This window comes from Delphinapterus leucas, chromosome 6, assembly GCF_059928025.1.
Source record: "Delphinapterus leucas isolate spDelLeu-1000000601 "Yukka" chromosome 6, BTC_Dleu_Yukka2, whole genome shotgun sequence".
In the NCBI taxonomy this organism is placed as follows: Eukaryota; Metazoa; Chordata; class Mammalia; order Artiodactyla; family Monodontidae; genus Delphinapterus; species Delphinapterus leucas.
In genome coordinates this window covers 114665646-114684988 of record NC_143134.1, presented here as the reverse complement: position 1 = coordinate 114684988, position 19343 = coordinate 114665646, and the positions used below count along the sequence as shown (strand labels likewise).

The following is a 19343-nucleotide window of genomic DNA, read 5'->3' as shown; positions in this document are numbered from 1 at the left end:
TGTAGGGTGCAGACTGGGATGCAGGGAGAGGAGTGAAAAGTCTGGGTTGGGCCAGCGCAGCCACGGCCTGAGGTTTCCACGCCGCAGGCTGACACCACCGCAGCAATCAGTTCTTTCCCCTTTGCACCAGGTTCCTACCACTTCCCCCGCTCCGCACCGCCCCCTTCAAAAAGAAAAAAAAAAGGAAAGAAGTGCTTCAGCCATCCAGCCCTCCTACGAGGGTTTGGCTGCCTGCTGACGTGGCGGACCGGCTTCAGGGAGCGCCCAGCCCCGCGCCCTCCAGCGGTTCCAGCCCAACCGTCACCCCGAAGCTCGCGCCGGCCGCCGGGAAGACGGCGCTCAGGCGCATGCGCACGGTGGGACGGCCCCGCGCGCAGCCACTTCCGGCGCGCTTGTGGAAGTGCGGTTCCGGGTTGCTGCTTTGCCCGCAGGCCGGCTGTGGGGGCTGGTGACGCGGGCCGGCGCTCACGAGAGGCCCCGGAGGCGGGGTCTGCCGGCTGCCCAGAGAGCGGCAGGTGCGCGGGCGGGGACCGGAGACACGAGCAGGCCCCTCTTTCTCCCGGTGGTCTCGGAGTGCGCCCAAAGAGGCCCCGACTGGGTTGCCCAAGACCCAAGGCGGAGGGCAGTACCGGGGTGCAGAAAGGACGAGGGTGGGGGCAGAGGCGGGCTCCCCGGCCTGGGAACCTGAAGCCTGGGGTTCCGGAATTTCCCCCCGCTGCGCGACTTTGGACCAGTCACTTTTCCTCTGTGGGTCTCGGTTTCCCTGCTGTCAAATGGGAGACACATTGGTCCTTCCCTTCTTTGACAGTCCACGCACGGGCGGGTCTGGAAGGAGACTGAGTGGGATCCAAACTGCCGTGGCAGGTGGCTGGCCCCCGGGCATTAGAAAGCTCTTTTACCCAACTTAGCCATCCTTTTTCTCAGCGACTTTCTTAGTTCGAGTCAAGGCTCTGGGGTCTGGCCGGGTAAACAGTGTGACTGTCAGAATCAACTGAAATAAATACTAGCCCTGGGAAACCTTAATCTCGTTAAAGTTCTTTTGCTCACTGCTCCTCCCAAGGCGAAGTGAGTTTAGCCACTTACTACAATGAGAGATTCTGTTCTTTGTGCCTTTAAGTGAAGCTCTTAGGCAAATCACAGATGCAAAGACCAGGGTGAGGGAGGGGAGACCCCTGAGGATTGTGGTAGCACAGATTTTCTCTCCCCCTCACCTTAGTCCTTCCTCCCTCCTCTTCCACACCCCCGGCCCGACCCCGCAACATTTTGGCCTTACACTTGAGAGGAAATATTCAATGCATTTTATTTTTGTCTTCATGCAGGACAGAAAGCTTTGACCTCCAAGCTGTTTTAAATCTAGTAGATAAGCCAGGTGAGTAGGTGGTTTACAGACACTGAAGGTAAAACTTTTGAAGAATTGTACAGACTTAAATGGATGCTCTGAAATGGTAAGAAGTCATTTGTACATCTTAGAGTGGAGCTTAGTTATCCTCCACAAAATATCAAAAGTTAAGTTTGGACCCAGAATGTAAATGTTTCATGCACGTTAGGAGGGAAAGATGTTTGAATATCATGTAAAACATTGTGAAAAAAGAAATTGACTTGAGGTAATTTTAGTCACTCTTAAAAAAGAGAACCACACAGCATTTCCAGGAAACATTTAAGGATATCTGATACGTTGGCTGGCTTGCCTGTTTTTTTAGGAAAAAAGTTGTCAACATTTTCTAGTGAACAGCTGATTCCAAACGATCTTGGAACATTAGAACATTATACCTTCTCCCTGTATTGAGTTACATGTTTTTGTCTAAACTGTAGTTGAACTTAATATTATTGGGGGAAGGATTCAGAAGCATTATGTTAATGTTTGCCGTGGGAAATTTTACTTGATGTGTTACATGCCACAGCCAATGTGGTGTAATTTAAAAAAAAAAAAAAGAGTAAGGACTTGTGAGTCAGAGTCCTGGGTTCAAATGCCAGCGCTGCGTTTAGCCACACAATCTTTGGCAGATTACTTCACCTCCTTGAGACTGGATTTCCTTATCTGTACATGCATCTGTAGCACCTGAGTGCTTTTCAGATGTTTAGTAATTGTGTTCTAGTAAGTGTGCATGTAAACTTATGAAACTTAATCTTGAAACCTGAAGCTTAACAAAACAACCCAGATGTGAAATTTCTCTGGTGTTTAACTTAGAGCGCTCTTTCATCTGATTTATAGATACGCTATTGCCACAAGCCTTTGGCCCACATTTCAGTGGGAATGCAGTTAGTTTGGATATCTGGAACTTTTTAGGCACCTGTCTCGGAATTCCTGGTTGCTGGCCTAACGACTATTGGGGGTTCAAGACCTGGCCATCAGTGCAGGATAGCCACACAGCAAAATGTTTGCAAAACTAAAGAAGAAAATTGCAGAAGAGACTGCTGTCGCTCAGAGGCCAGGAGGTGCTACTAGGATCCCACGATCAGTGAGCAAGGAATCGGTTGCCTCCATGGGAGCTGACTCAGGAGATGACTTTGTAAGTATCTTCTCTAGTTTTTAATGTTTGGTACAGCCTCATTGTATTTTTAAAATAATATTTCAGGGAATCTTTGCAATAAATTATTATTATTTTGTAATAGCCGTTTTTATATATATATATATTTTTAGATATTTATGTATTTATTTGGCTGCTCTGGGTCTTAGTTGCGGCCCTTGGGATCTTTGTTGCGGCACGCAGGATCTTGAGTTGCAGCATGCGGGATCTTGAGTTGCAGCATGGGAACTCTCAGTTGCAGCATGTGGGATCTAGTTCTCTGACCAGGGATCGAACCTGGGCCCCCTGCATTGGCAGCATGGAGCCTTTAGCCACTGGACCACCAGGGAAGTCCCTCCAATAAGTATTTTCTTTTAAAATTGCAAGATTATTTGTAGTTTATATCTGATTCTTCTTGCTCTGAGGTGCTTTTCTATTTTTTTTCTTATTTTTCGTGGGTCCCTTTGCATATTCTCTACATTGTCCTCTTGTACTCTTTTTCCATCTATATACCTTGTGCATCTTCTTTTACATTTCGTTTCTCAAAATACTTTGGCTTGTTGTGTCTGCACATATGTACACTCTAAGTCATTGTTGCTTAGCGAGGTCTGTGAGTTTGGTGTGGAATTAGCCAGGGAATTAGCACTATTTTAGTGGGAAAATTGATGAAAAGATTGCACTGATGGCTGCATTGTGTCCCTTATTTGTAAAATACCTTTGTAGCTGGAAAGATTTGAGGATGCTGCTGTGTTAGGTAAGTGTCATGCCTTAGGATTAAAATCGGGTCGGTGGCATATGACAGGATCCTCTTAAAGTTAGATAACTTAAAAGAAGTTATTTATAATGCTTGATATATGTAAAAGAATGTATGTAATGTAAGTGTAAAGTATAAGGCATAAAAATAAAATGAATGCTTGTTAAATCTGTCACCTATACAGAGAACTAGAACATTATCGGTACCGTCAAAGCCACTTGTTTGCTCCTTCTTGGTTCCCTTCCCTTTCCGCCCCTTCAGGTAACCTGTCCAAAAGTTTGTGTGTATCAGTCCTTTGCTTTTTAAAATATCCTACCAGATACATATATATTCATAAACAATCTGTTGTTTAATGTTGCTTGTTTTCAAACTTTATAAAAATGGTACACTGTAGGTGATTCATTTATTTTTACTGCTGTATAAAATTCCAGCATTTGAAAAGGCCACAATTTGCCTCTGTCTTCTACTAGTGATAGATACTTGAGTTGTTTCCATGGTCAGATGAGTCCTCCTTTCTTATACTATCTGTTCAGGTCAGATTACGTGGCAGAAGCTATTAGGTTATTGGGGTGGAACAATAGATGACCAGATCTAAATTATCATTGGCTCCTGTATTTAACAGGAAATATAAATGCACGTTTGATCACCAGGCTGAAGGACATAGTTTTAATGCTGAGCTCTGTGGCAGAAGTACTTGCTTTGCCTTCACGCTGACTTGCTAAGTGAAGTGTCTCATCTTGAATGTATTCCAGATATGGAGATTGGCCTGAATTCAGGAAATACTTTGCTGTGTGACTTCTAAAGTTATCTGTTTCAACTTATTTATGTATACATTCTGATCTTCACTCCCTATCTCCAGACCTTTATATCCCATTGCATATATTTCTCCAACCAGGTGCCTTTCCTCTGGTATCTCAAATTCTAACATGAACAAAACTGAATTCATTAACTCCATTTCCACATGTGCACCTTCATCCCCCAAGTCACCAGCAAGAAACCTTGGAGACATTTTAGACTCTTCACTTCTTCACTTCTTGGTGTCCAGTTAGTCAGCAAGTATTTTGGCTTCCATCTCCTGACTCAAACTTACCCTTTGTACTCCCTTTACTAGTAGTACATTTTACTTCCATTTTATTTCAGGCTGTCTTTCTTTCGTGGACAAATGTGGTAGCCTCTCTGGGCTCCCTGGCTCCAGTAACTCCCCAGAGCGGACCTGTTCATGTCTGTCCAGTGCTTGAAACTCCTCAGTGGCTTCCGCATCATCTGCAGGATGAAGTGCAAAGTCTTTATTGTAGTATAAGGTGAACCTCGGTGGTCTTGTCACAGCTAACCCATCCTGCCGTTATCTCATTCTGCTTTCCTATACCCTGTGCTCCAGCCATTGTACATTGAACTTAATGTACTTTATGGAATGGACAACTTTCCACCATACCTACAAATGTTTGCATATTCTGTCTCCTGTCTCTGGAATTTCTCCTATGTCCTCCTCTCACTTCTGAATTCCTCTGACATACTTGTGTGCATCCTTCAAGACTTGGCTCACATGTTACTTCCAGGAAGCCCCCTTGACCCGACCTGCCCATCTCACCCCCTCTACTCTTTATCCCTACTGGCTGAATTTGGTCCCTTGTCTCCTATATCCTCTGTAATATCACCTGTTACACTGCATTGTTGTTGATGATTTGCTTGTTTGGCTCTCCCACTAAACTGGGAGCTTCATGAGAGGCAGTCGAGTAACAGTTAGGAACTCAGGCCAGGTTATGGAGGTAGACCTGGATTTGATTCCTCTTTCATCGTTATTGTGTGACCTTGGGCAAATTTTTTGTCACTTTTCTGTGCCTTAATTTCCACATCTATAAAATGGAGATAGGAACTATACCTGTCTTTATTAAAGTATGTGTGTTGGGGCAGGGTGGGCAGGCAAGGTTCTCCCCTAGGTTCGATTATTCATTAGAAGAACTCACAGGACTCAGCATATAGTTTTACTCACTGCTATCATTTATCACAGTGAAAACATTTACTACAAGGCAAAATTAGCAAAGGGAAAAGGTGCATGAACAAAGTCTGGAGGAAACCAGGCACAGGCTTCCAAGAGTCCTCTCCCAGTGGAGTTGCATAGGGCACACTTATTTCCCTCAGCAAGGAATTGTGACAACACAGGATAAAATGTTGTCTATCAAGGAAGCTCATTAGAGACTCAGTGCCCAGGAATTTTACTGGAGGCTAGTCATATAGGCACCCTCTGCCTAGCATTTACCAAAATTCCAGACTCCCAGAACGAAAACAGGTGTTCAGCATATAAACCATATTTTTGGCACAATTAGTTTAGGTACAGTGAGCCATTCTTATCAGGAATGGTGAGAACCCTTGTAAAATCTAAGTTCCCACAGGCCAGCCAAGGGCTCACCTTACAAGCAGGCCTTGCCAAGGATAGCAGTCTCAGGCCTGGGATGTTAACTCTTTTCTGCATAGTATATAAAACACTTAGTATGGTGCCTGGCTCTTAATAAGCACTTCGTAATTCGTAGTTGCTGCAGCTGCTGCTGTCTTAGATCGGGACTCCGTTTCACCACTGTTCCCAGTGCTTAGCACAGTGCTAAGAATAGATGTCTCACTGACAGTAATAATCATAACTTGTACTACTAACAGATGACACGTATTAAAGTTACTTACGTGCCAGGCTGTGTTTTCAAGACCTGACAAGTATTGATTTATTTAATCCTCATCACAGCTTTGTGACGTAGATTATGTTTGTTACATTTTACATGTGACGAAACCAGTGCACAGAGAAGTTAAGTAATTGGTCCAAGTTCTTGTAGTTTGTTAATGGTGAAGATGGAACTTTAACCTGGGCCTTCCGCCTCCTGAGACTCCCTTTTAACTATACCCTCCATAATGGACAAGTAAGTGGCTCAGTGGGTAAATGAATATTTAAAATGAGTTGTTCAACCACCTTTAAATACATTTTGGCAGTAAATGGGGAAGACTGAAGACTGGATATTAGATACTATTATTTTTAATTTTGTTAGGTATAATAATGGCATTGTGGCTATAAAGGAAAATGTCCTTATATTTTAGAAATGTTTATCAAAATGTTTAGGATGAAATGTCAATGTCTGCTATTTGAAGTACTATAGTAGAATAAAAATTGATGAAGCAAATATGGGAAAAATCAGCAGTTGTTAAAGTCGAGAGAGAGTGTTCATTAAACCACCCTCCTTACTCTTCTGTATTTTTAAAATTTTATAATCAAAAGTAGAAAGATAAAGTGATGTATTTATTAGCAGTAGTAAGCAGTGCCCAAAGTAGTAGTAGTGCACATGTTTTAAGATAATCCAAATTATTGGGAAAATTTGATGTCTCATTAATACAGGGATTTACTGAATGTATATTATCTGCAAAAGTTTTTGATGCATTTTAGAGCTATAGATTGATACCCCTTTGTTTTATAGATGAAGATACTGAAACTTTATCAATGTCAGTGATAGGTTCTTCATCACAGACCAACCAGCCTTTCTTTGATCCCTTGCTAAAGAACCTTCTTCCCTTTACCTCAGGATTTTACCTTTGGAAAAATAAAGTGCTTTACTTTTTTATCTGAAAATATATTTTTTTGTATTATGTACTTGGTGTAATATGATCATAATGGATTTGTTTACCACTGTGTATTCCAGTAGTGTGTGTGCGCGCATACACACACACACACACACACACACACACAATTTATCTGTTTTGCATCTTGTATCTCCTCACATTACACATGGAGATAGTGTTGCTTCTACTTTATAGTTAGAGAAACTTTTCAGTTATCACTTAAAGTGTAACCAAACCTAAAATAAGAGTTGTTGCTTTCTGATTGAATATTGTGGTCTCACGCTGCTAAAAATCCAGGTATGAATACAACCTCTTATATCTGTCTCAACAGGCGTCTGATGGAAGCAGCTCCAGAGAAGATCTTTCATCCCAGCTTTTGAGAAGGAATGAACAGATACGGAAATTAGAGGCCAGGCTTTCTGGTATGTCTAAGAACTCATAAGAAGCAAAGGAAACTTGCCTTGCCTGACCCTCTTTGCCTATAAAAAAGCCAAACAGCATAACCTTACAGTTATTTTGACATATTTTGATATTCTCAGTCAAAAAGGAGCAACTTGTACCCCCTTTAATCCCTTCTTTTGTTAGTGTACTGAATAGTGTAAATTCAAAACTGAGTTTTAAAGTTAAAAAAAAAAAACAAACTGACGTTTTTCTGCTCCTGAGATTTCTAGCCGTGGATATAAAAGGTATTAAAAGTATATGTAGATTTAACTATCTTTCATCTGTTAGCCTAGCTTGCTTTCAGGTGGAGAGGGTTAGGAGATAGCATTTTTAGGGAATGGCCAACAGATGTTGGATTCTTCAGCACCAGACAGGGTTTGGTGCTACGTTGCCACTTGCTACAGATACATATCACCTGTGTAATGTCTTTCTGGGTCTTTGGGCTACTTTTCAGTGGTATTTCTAACTTCAGCACCTGTATAGAAGCTATAACTCTCATTATGTCTTTTATGTGCAGTTTACGATGTACACCACTCCTATTATATTCTTTGCCTGAGCAGGGCATATTTGTGGTAGAGTTGTGAGTTCTTATTTTGGTTTCTGCCAGTAGATACATTTTGAAAGCTTCAGCCTGTGAAGTGGTCAATGACTTCTGTGTTTGTTTTTGTCCTTTGGCCTTATGCCCATTTTACTGTAATGAAAGCAACAGACTACAAAATTCACCAAGTTGTATGTGAAATATTTGTGTTTGTGTAATTATCAAAGGTACATAGTATAACTCACAGCTCCTAGATAGTCCATTATCTCATTTTGTTCTCACTCTAGCCTAACAAGACTTAGTGACATTAAGGTCACAGAGGTAGTAGGTGGTAGAGCTGGGATCCAAACCACTACAGTCTGCTTTAAACTCAATTGTTATTATCCTGTTACCCCTACCTGTAAGTAATACCAGTAACAGAGGTGAAGTAACTTTATATTTGTTCAGTGTTGGGGAGAAAGCTCTAAGGTAATATGGATCTTCCCTAAATAGTTTGGGCTTGACTGATGTTAGAGGAGGGACAGGGAAGAGGACTGACATTTATTAAGCCCACTTATGTCCTGGGTATTTACCTACAGGCTCAGTATGAATAATAACAACAACCACAGTATCAGCTACCCTTTATTGAGCATTGTGTGCAACGTGCTTAAAGCACTTAGTTTGTCTTATAATTAAGGCATATAGAACATTTAGTTTATTATCTAATACATCCTTTGAGGTAGATAAATTAATATCATTTCATAAATGAAGAAACTAATACTTAGGATCAATAATTTGCTTAAGGTCTCTCAGCTAAGGACTGACAGAGTTGGGATTTGAACTAAAGCCTGTCTACTTTTCCACTATACCATACTATCTTCTTTGGCTACCAAGGTAATTAATTCTGACTTTCACCTTTAATGTGTCATAGGCAGCTCAGTTCTGTGTAGAAAGGAAGCTGACTTTTCTAGAGAATTAAGTACTTTTATTGCAAAGGCAATACTGTGGTAAGATGTTTGCTATTGCCCTAACCACTGTCACTCAGTTGTATGGACTCTAAGTGAGCTGTTCAGTGAATTCCCTTTGATCTACCCTACTGCTAAGACTGGAAAGGAAGGTGAAACTGAGATTTGAAATTAAGTAATGAGATAATAGTGGTTTTCATGGCGGGGCATTTCTGATGACCAGACCAGGCCCAGTTCTTGTTCTCTCTCAAGGCTAAACAAATCTGCCTGTTTGTATTCACCATTTACACTGTGGGTAGTTTGTACTATACCTGTTTGCCTGTGTTGTTCATTGTTAATGGGAGGCTGTCTGCCCAGCTTTCCTTAACAGGAATGGTTTTCAGGTTGAGAAAATCATCATCATTTTCATTCATTTTTTTTTGTTTAATTAACTTCCTTTCCTGATGTTTGTCCATTCCTGGTATGTGCGTCACCCTCCTCACCCAAGACTATGCTGAACAGGTCCGAAACTTGCAGAAGATAAAAGAGAAGCTTGAAATTGCATTAGAAAAACACCAGGATTGTACGTATTTTTTTTCCTGCTTTTTTCAATCTTTCCAGGGTTTAGTTTTTTGAAATGAAACAATAGCGTATGGTTAAGTTTGTCCTTCATCATAGCCCAGATCTTTATTTTATAAGTAGTGTACTTCTTAATCAAGTTGATATAACATTTATCTGATAGTTATAAGCATACAGTTCATCCTTATGTTGCTTTATGGGCATGCTTCTTAGGAGAAGGTTATTATGTATCTCATCCAGTTGGCTGGTTTATTGGCTGCCCTTAGTTTTTAGTAAAATCAAGTGCCTGGTCCTTGGGCCTACATTAAGAAACTTTGGTTCTAGCCATAGCTTCATTGCTGCTTTGTTCAAGAACTGGGGAAAATCTCTATCTGTCATCACTCCTCTAACAATAGAACATAGATTTTGTTTAGTTTACCCTAAATCATATGTTCTCCTTTGGGTTCAATCCAAGAAAGATGCTAACAGAAGTAGAAGGTTATTTTTTGTTGATATAATATATACTAAAAAAATTTTTTTGAGGAAAATAAAGTGGAAGAAAGGGTTTTTTGTTTTGACTTTTTGTTTTAATTCTGATAAAGTAGTAGTAGCCATCACTTAGCAATAGCATTGGTGTTTTCTGGCAACCTACCTAACTCAGTGTTCTATCACTGTATCATTTAAAAAGTTACCCTTTGGCATCTTCCTAAATGTATATACTTGACTATAACAAAAAACCAAGAACAATTGGAAACAAGCTAAAACAAAACTGTGGTCTATTACTAAGGGCAAAAGATTCTGGGAAAGTCAAGATGGGTCAGGTTTTTCCCAGTCTCATAATCCACTCTGTGACCTTGGCCTTTTTTGTTAGGTGACAGTTGTAAAGTAATCACATGGGCTATTTGACATGCTGTTTCTGAAATATCTCCATATCTCAAATAGAGCCTCTTTGTTAACAGCTTCCATGCGGAAATTTCAAGAGCAGAATGAGACATTCCAAGCCAACAGAGCCAAAATGGCAGAAGGACTGGCTTTGGCATTAGCCAGAAAGGACCAGGTATTTTATATGTGGCACTGCCCAAGGCTGGTGGAAAGATTTCACTTAGTGACATGATTTCAAAAATCATGCCATAAACCTGGTAGAAGATATTTACAACCCAGGAGAAAAGGAATGCTATATAAGATCTTTGAGATTTCATTTGGCCTTAGGGTGGGAAATTATTAAGGAACTTTACAGTTATAATCATGAAATGTGTCCATAATGTGAGAGTATCATTTTCCAAACTGTATAACTTTGTAAAATGGAGAGGAAAGTAGTGTGTTCGTAATCTGGTGGTGAACCCCAAGATAAGGAAAAAGGTCTCTGCCCTCCAAAAACCTGTCTGAAAGCCTAGTCCCAAAACACTTGCCTTTATAGTGGAGAAGGTGCTATCAAGCTAGTGATCATCCATGGAGTACATAGTTCTTACAACCTCTGTCCCAAGTTTCCTCATCCCCAGCCAACTAGACTGAGAGGAACTTCTGTAATCTCAGTAGAACCATCCATTGAAAGATGCTGAATGAATGACAATAAGAAACTAATACTATTACTGGCTGTTACAATAATTATAAAGTATATTTTGTTCAATGGCATTTTAAATTTAAGATAAGCATCAAAATACTGTAATGATAATTCTGATTTATTAAGGTAGGGTCAATTTATTATATTACATTTCATTTTAAGAAAATACATTATTTCATCTGCAGTAGGTAGGGTGGTTGGTTGACTTGTTTTACAGTGTGTATTAGTCATGTCAGACATTTACTAGCCAGAAAAAAAAATCATTCACCAATAATTAGTGAATAACTGTGATATGAATGTATATAAATGAAGAGATAATCTAAAATTGGTGGACTCTGATTGTAGGCAGTTGGGATATAGCCTTTTGTACCAGTGGTTATTTTTTCCCCTCTTCTGTGATTGGTGAGTAAGGGGCGTCATCCCTTCTCCTTTAACTTTTATCAGATGGCATAAAAGATATTGGTAAAGTGAAAATGAGAAGGAAAATAATGATCGGGGGCTGCTGAAGACAACCCCTGCCCCCCGCCTGTTTTTCAGTAAATTAATTTTTATATAGCAGTTGTGGAATTACCAACACAGCTGGTCCCAGCTACCCACTCCCAAGAAATATTAATAGTACTCATAGAAAAACCCTCAGGAATAAGCTGAAAACTGCATCAGAACATCAGATACAGCCTTGTTTGGGTGCTCTGCTTAGTAAAAATTTGCAGGCTTATATATGTGCTTTAGAATTTTATATAAAGTTCATTTTCTTTTCCTTTTAGGACTCTTGGCTTTCTTTATATTTGCTGTTTTGTTTGGTTGATTGGCTGCTTTGGGTGGAGAGGGTTATTTTGTTTTCTTAAGATCTTGATTTTATTGATACTCTTCCCTGGAAACTGTACTTTTTTATTGTTTTGTTTTAGGAATGGTCAGAAAAAATGGATCAGCTTGAAAAGGTTAGTTCATCTTTGTTTTTGTCTCATTGTGAATGTTGGCCTCTTCTCTGGGGCTTGGAAAATGCTGTCTTCAGTACCTAGTACACTGATGGCTATACCACCTCTTGGAAGCAGGGCACTGGGTGATTAGACTCTGATTTAGAAAGCTCATGTCTTCCTTTTTCTTGGTGGGTGTACTGGATATCTTTTGTTTTCCCCTCCAGATACACTCTCCACCTCCTCTCATACCTTTCTCTGTGTATCTGAAGGCTGATAGGGAATGCATCAGCAGGGCTCCATTGCCCTCTGGCTTCTAATTAAGTGTGCCTGTGGGGAACACAAAAAGAACTATGTGTGGAAGAGTGTGGTCAGGAAGTTTATTCCCTCAGCCATCTCCATGTGAGATCCCTTCAGTTTGGATGCATCCCATGGCCCAAGGTCACAGCTTCAGCTGGACCTTTGGTTCACCCTCTGATAGAGTTTCTCTTTTTGTGTTTCTTGTAACCTATTTATCCCTTTGCCCCTTTATGCCCAGCTGTTACTAGCACATCATCTCTTTTGGGTTTTCTTACCCCACCCACAGCTTTGAAAAGTCCCTTTATTAGACTGTCTGCAGAATATCTACTTTGAGTCTGTTTCTTGCTGGGGCTCTGATTGACACAATGGTAACATTAGGAATAATTTTTGAGGATGCAGTGGGGAAGGAGGGCATTTCTGAAGGCTCAGCATTGAGTAGATAAGAGAACCTCTTAGCTAGACACAGATGAGGAGAATTGATTATTCCAGCACCATAGCTTGTGTAACACTGTGTAGGTGCCTTATGTAATGTATTCCTGGCTCCCAGACATGAACAGGAAGATGAAATTTCACACCTACAATTAGAAAGACATTTTAATTTAAAATAATCAATAGTCAATTTGCTCAGCCCACATTATGTGCTGCTTCCTAATTCATTCCTTGTTTTCATTGAGTACTCCTAAGTTACTCTTTATGGTAGAAAATTATTTCTTTTTCTATTTTTTTTTTTTTGCCGCACCATGTGGCATGCAGGATCTTAGTTCCCCAACCAGGGATCGAACCCGTGCCCCCTGCATTGGGAGCACAGAGTCCTAACCGCTGGACTGCCAGGGAAGTCCAGAAAATTATTTCTTAGATTGATATATTCTGTTGTAAAATATATTTACTGTTAATTTTATTAAACAGATGAGTTTTATTATTGCTCCATTCTTGGGATGAAACACGAAGTTAAACCAGCGATTTTCTTTGTGTGTTCTGTAGAAATCTGATTACCCAAGCTATCAGAATGCCTTAACGTATTTACATAAGGAAAGAATTACAGAAAAGTCAAGCTATGTCCCAAAGAAACTTGTGCTTAAAAAAAATATATCTAAACATGGTGTTAATTATGGTCTTCTTAAATATGAAGGTATGGGTTAGGTTAAAGTTTTCTTATCTTGAAAGAAACTCTTAAGATTGTAGCAGTTGAATTCTCATTGGACTATTTTTTCATCTTTTAAAATTATGGTAAAGGGGGAATCCATATAGGACTGAACTAAATAAAATCTACTTCAGTTCACTAAGATCTTTTCTCTCCGTCCCCCCACCCCACCGCAGGAGAGGTTGGGAAATATTTTAGACCAGGAAAGCGTAATGAGGCATCTTTGTAGGTCTTTTAAGCCACTGTGATTTTTGGAAGTGTTATTTTTAGACTGTTTCAATTTCTTTTTTTTTGTTTAATTTTTTTATACAGCAAGTTCTTTTTTTTAAATTTTTTTTAAATTTATTTTTTATACAGCAGGTCCTTATTAGTTATCCATTTTGTACATATTAGTGTATATATGTCAATCCCAATCTCCCAGTCCCACCACCCCTCCCCCCCCCGTTTTAATTTCTTTCTAATCAAGAATTGGAAACTGTGACAGCAGGGTTTGTCCTGAAGAGAATCCATCTCGGGAAGCTATTATTTAGTAAATTGTAACCTTCTGACACCAGTCATGTCTAATTTTTGTTGACTTGCTATCTGAACTTACTAACCAAAATTAGTTCTACTTAAATGCATCTAATTTTTTAAGAGCATTCAGTCTTGTTCCAGTTATTCATGTTATTCAGCCAGTTCAGTGTGTCATTGAGATAGACATGTAAAATGGATGTCTGCAATTGCTAATCAAACTTAAGCACTTTTCAAGTGTTAAGTAATTGTTGCTCTTGTTCCCCTTTTCACAACTATCATTTAAAACATATTTATTTCTAAGTTAAAGAATTTATAGATAATTTTGTAAATAATTACCGTAAAGCTTCCCATTATCAATGTATTATTGCTACTGATAAGAAATTGTCTTCAGATTTTCCTTTATTAAGAATTCTGCTTGTATAATATGGATTTCTAATGTCCTAGTTGCCTGAGCTGATATCTTCTTTTGCATAGGATAAAAGGTTTCTGACAGCTCAGTTACAGGAAATGAAGAACCAGAGTTTGAATCTTTTCCAAAGGAGAGATGAAATGGATGAATTAGAGGGGTTCCAGCAGCAGGAACTAAGTAAAGTAAAGCACATGGTACGCGTTTTTGTTTTAGAAGCTAAATCCTGAATAGATGATTTTGCTAGTCATCACTCTCTAACTGCTGATAAGCATACCTTAGTTGTCTTTGATACTAATCATATTTCTATGTTTTTCAGTTTGTTAAAGTGGAAAAGTTCTGTTTGAAATGTATTTCCTTTTTCTTTTTAAACTACTGGGCATATGAGACCCCTTCTAAGCTCACAAAAATGTTATGAAAGCTTGCCTTATTGGTCCAGATTTTTTGTAATTTATTAATTTATTTATTTTTGGCTGCATTGGGTCTTTGTTGCTACATGCGGGCTTTCTCTAGTTGCGGCGAGCGGGGGCTACTCTTTTTTTTTTTTTTTTTTTTGTGGTACGCGGGCCTGTCACTGTTGTGGCCTCTCCCGTTGCGGAGCACAGGCTCCGGACGCGCAGGCTCAGCGGCCATGGCTCACAGGCCCAGCCGCTCCGTGGCATGTGGGATCTTCCCGGACCAGGGCATGAACCCGTGTCCCCTGCATCGGCAGGCGGACTCTCAACCACTGCGCCACCAGGGAAGCCCGGGGGCTACTCTTCGTTGTGGTGCGCGGACTTATCGTTGCAGTGGCTTCTCTTATTGCAGAACATGGGCTCTAGGTGTGCGAGCTTCAGTAGTTGTGGCTCGCGAGCTCTAGAGCGCAGGCTCAGTAGTTGTGGCGCATGGGCTTAGTTGCTCCGCAGCACGTGGGATCTTCCCAGACCAGGGATCGAACCCCTGTCCCCTGCATTGGCAGGCGGATTCTTAACCACTGCACCACCAGGGAAGTCCCAGATTTTATTTTTAATTTATTTATTTTATTTTTATTATTTTTGGCTGCATTGGGTCTTAGTTGCGGCATCTTCATTGTGACATGTGGGCTTCTCTCTCGTTGTGGTGCGCGGGCTCCAAATCGCGCTGGCTCTTCACTGCAACATGCGGGCTTCTCTCTAGTTGTGGCATGTGGGCTCCAGGGCACGTGGGCTCTGTAGTTGCGGCATGCAGGCTCCAGAGCGCATGGGCTCCGTAGTTTGCAGCACGTGGGCTCTCTAGTTGAGATGCGCAGGCTCAGTAGTTGGGGCATGTGGGCTTAGTTGCCCCGTGGCCTGTGGGATATTCCCTGACCAGGGATTGAACTGCGTCCCCTGCATTGGAAGGCAGATTCTTAACCACTGGACCATCAGGGAAGCCCTTGTCCAGATTTTTTTACAGGTGTATTTCTTAGTAGTGGTCCAGTGAAACTTTCTATCTTTGTATCAGCTTTTAAAAAAAGAAGAAAGTTTGGGGAAAATGGAGCAAGAACTGGAAGCATGTACCAGAGAACTTAGCCGCACCCAGGAGGAGTTGATGATCTCCAACCAGATGTCAGCAGACTTAAGCCAGAAGATAGAAGAGCTTCAGAGAAACTACTCAACGCTGGAAGAGCAGAGGTTCTTGCTTGGTCTGTGGGGCACATGGGTAGCGGTGTTAGTGTAGCTCTGGTTACAGCCAACCTGTCTTTCCCCATTGCTCACTGTAGCACTTCCTGATCTTAATTCTGGCAAAGTCTTCTGGACTTATCCTTACCTGCCTAGGGCTTTAGGATCCCCCTACCTCCTCCAAACCCTCATTCCCCTTCACCTGCCTAGGCTCAGACACTCCAACCCTGCCGAGCACTTTAGTATGTTTTAGAGTTGCTAAGCTATTGAATAGCCAAAGGTAGATCAGGATTTCTTGCCTAAACCTGAGTGGAATTTTTCTCTTGGGCCTTCTGCTTCAGAGAGAGTGAAGGAGTCTTTTCCACTGATAATCTTCACAAGGCTAATGTTTGCAGCCCTGACATGTAAAGAACCATCTGTGTTTTTCCTGTGGAAGAATGTGTCTTAGGTGGGATATCCAAATTTGTTCATTGTCTGCTTTCTTTCAATAAAGAGATCATGTGACAGCTTCAAAAACAGGTGCAGAAAATAAGATCACAGCCCTGGAGCAGAAGGAACAGGAACTCCAAGCCTTCATTCAGCAACTTTCCATTGATTTGCAAAAGGTAAGTAGAGGACTAGGAGTGGACCCAAGTTGCTAGGATTCATGAATGGGGTAAAAACTATATCTGTCAGAAATTTTCGCCTCAGGGTGGCTGGTGAAAGTTCTGTTTCTCATGCAGTCCACATTGCCCTAGTTCCTGGTGTAGCCAGGCTGCATCCAGATGGAAGGGGCCATGTAGTTGAGCAAGGATTGCTAAACAGAAGAGGTCAGTATTGTCCTGACAGGAACTGTCAAAGCACACCATTTGATCTGCTCAAACTTGTAAACTACTATGTCATGGACCTTGAGCACAAGAAGACACAACAGCGGTGGTTGACGTGGCTAGGCTTGTACCTTTGACATACGTGGCTCTAATCCGATTTGTTCAAATGCACATAAATGATATCATTACTGTTCGTTTTTTTTGTTTGGCTAACATACATTTTTTGCCCTTCTACTCTAGGCCTGTGCTAAATTCTGAGAATATAAGGGTGAACAATAATAATATCATTATTGACTGTAGTGTTTCTCAGTGGTGTGTTCCTTACCATTTTGAGCAGAACAGTATGTACTGTATGATTGTCCCATGCATTGCAGGACATTTAGTTTTCCTGGCCCCTGTGTTCTGAATGCCAGCAGCATCCTTCAGGCATTGACAAGCCAGCCCTTATCCTCATATAGACAAAACACCCCCTAATAGGTGGTACCAAAAACCCTACCCTCATCCCCTGAGAACCACTAATCTCAAGTGCACCAGAGACTTACAGTATTACTACAGTACAGTAAGATTTGTGTAAAAGAGAAGTCTATATACCCCTTCTAGCTATAAGCATACTTACAGATACCTAAATAGAAGCCGAGAGAGGTCATATACCTTGTTCAAAGTTATACAGTAAGTGACAGAGCTGAATTCTAACCCAAGTCTTACTCCAAAGCTCATGCTTGTTCCACAGGGCTTTGTTGACTCACAACAAGGAGCACCCAGTAAATAGATCTAGACACCTATAGTGTTTTGTCTCAGAGGCCTACTGTTTCATGATAGAACTCAAACCTCCTGTTTGACAAGAAAAAAGTTCACAACTCAGTAAGTCCCAAATAAGTGAAACGGATTTTTCAAATGCAAAGGATATGCCATAGGGAGAGTGCATTTCCAGTGCAGGAGTCAAGGAACTGTTCCTGGAGGAACTGGAATTTCAAGGATGGGTAGGACAGCAGGAAGCAGAGAAGACAGAAGGGTATAGAATACATTTTTTTGGGGGGGGGCGGTTGGACAGAATAACAGACACAAAACTTTGGGATTCACAGGACCGTTTGATATTAGAACCATCCATCCATTTCATAATTGGAAAAGGTAATTTTCCAGACTCTGGTCCCACTGAGTTCCCTCATTCATTCTAAAAATATAATTTGAGTTTTATTATGTGTCAAGCTCTGTGCTCTGTGCTGGGTGTTAGAAATACTAGGGTGAGCAAAACAGATATCACCGTTGCCCTTGTGGAATTTAGTCTAGAGGGGAAGTGAGACATTAATCAATAATCACATAGATATATAATTACAAACTATGATGTGTTGCTGTGAAGGAAAACCACAGGATGCTGTGAGATCCTGTAAGAGGGCATCAAATCAGATCTAGCGTTGGAGTCGTAGAACACTTTCCTTGAGGAAGTAACACTTGAACTGAGATGAACTACTGAAGCTTGTGAGGGTAGGAATGATGGCAGAGAATTTTAAATAGGAAATAGTATGAACAATAAACCCAGAAACAGGCAGTAAAGGGAGTAGCGCCTTCAAGGAAGTGGAAGAAGGCTGGAAGGGTAACACAGAGTGAGGGAGAGGATTACTGTGGCTGTTAGAGGAAACATTGAAAGGGTTTCCAGTTAGGAGGCTATTGCAGTTGTGCAGGCATTAGACGGTGACTTTGACAAGAGTCGGGGTGGAAATGATGGGGGAGGAGACAAATTTAAGAAATCGTGAGGAGACGGACCCACTTGGTAATGTGGTAAATACAGGAGAGGAGCAAGAGGAAAGGAGGTGTTTGGGGTGATTTCTGGGTTTCTGGCTTAAGCACCTGAGTGGCTGATGCTGTCAGTCATCAGGCTAAGATAGCACTAAAGGAAGGTCAGTTTTCTCATAAAGATGATGAGTTTAGAGTCCTTTTCTTTGTTGTCCTTGTTAATATTGAGTAGATATGAAATAATATTTATGAAACATAAGTAAGGTAAATAGTGTAACAAGCTAATGAACTGCCATGTAGCTACTACCCCACAGGTTAAGAAAAAGGACAGTATGTTTACCTTTGAGATTCCTGGTGTGCCCTTTACTCTTCCATCACATTCTTTTTACCTTAAGTAAGCTTATCTAGAAATTACTGCACTTCCTAGCTTCGCTTTATAATTTTATCCCTAAACAGTAGCTTCTTTCATTTATCATGCTTGTTAACATTATATAAATGAAGTGCTGTAGGTATTCTTCTAATGCTACCTTTCTGTGCTCAAGGTTGTATTCTGAGACACATTCATATGGACACATGCCGCTATAATTTAATCTTTTCTCAACTGTGTAGTATGAAGTTACTAAAATTCATTTATCCATTTTATTGACAGTGGGCATTAAGGTGTTTCTGGTTTTTGCTTTTACAAACAAGGCTGCTGTGAACTTTTGTCTGCCTGTGAATGAGTTAACTGTAGGGTATATTTGAGATGTGAAAAGTTTGGGTCAAAAGATTTGTACTTTTCAACTTTACTAGGTAATGCCCAGTTTTTCCATAGTAGTTGTAGTAATTTACAAACATTCACCAGCAGTGTATCTGCTTCCTTGACAAGGTGATATATTGTCAGACTTTTAATTTTTGCCAATCTGGTGAATGTGAAATCTATTCTCACCATGGTTTTTTTTTTTTTTTTTTTTTTTTGGCCGCGCTGCATGGCTTGCAGAATTTTAGTTCCCCGAACAGGGATTGAACCTGGGTCCTCGGCAGTGAAAGCGCAGAGT

At 40.8% G+C, this 19343-nt stretch overlaps 1 protein-coding gene across 5 annotated transcripts in view; it reads left to right on the top strand.

The window, feature by feature from the left end:
- Positions 1–50: 50 nt before the first annotated feature.
- Positions 51–19343, top strand: part of GOLGA1 (golgin A1) — a 54430-nt gene continuing 35137 nt past the window's right edge. Inside the window, exons 1-10 of one of the 5 annotated variants that reach the window (XM_022578758.2) lie at positions 54–515; positions 1320–1369; positions 2288–2510; positions 7187–7277; positions 9266–9340; positions 10275–10372; positions 11782–11814; positions 14219–14347; positions 15612–15781; positions 16263–16374. In XM_022578758.2, coding sequence (XP_022434466.2) covers positions 2376–2510; positions 7187–7277; positions 9266–9340; positions 10275–10372; positions 11782–11814; positions 14219–14347; positions 15612–15781; positions 16263–16374 — 843 coding nt within the window. In that variant the 5' untranslated portion in view covers positions 54–515; positions 1320–1369; positions 2288–2375. Of the gene's footprint in view, positions 516–1319; positions 2511–7186; positions 7278–9265; positions 9341–10274; positions 10373–11781; positions 11815–14218; positions 14348–15611; positions 15782–16262; positions 16375–19343 lie in introns of those variants that run through there. The other 4 variants (XM_022578756.2, XM_089913739.1, XM_089913740.1 and 1 more) reach the window with 4 other exon arrangements.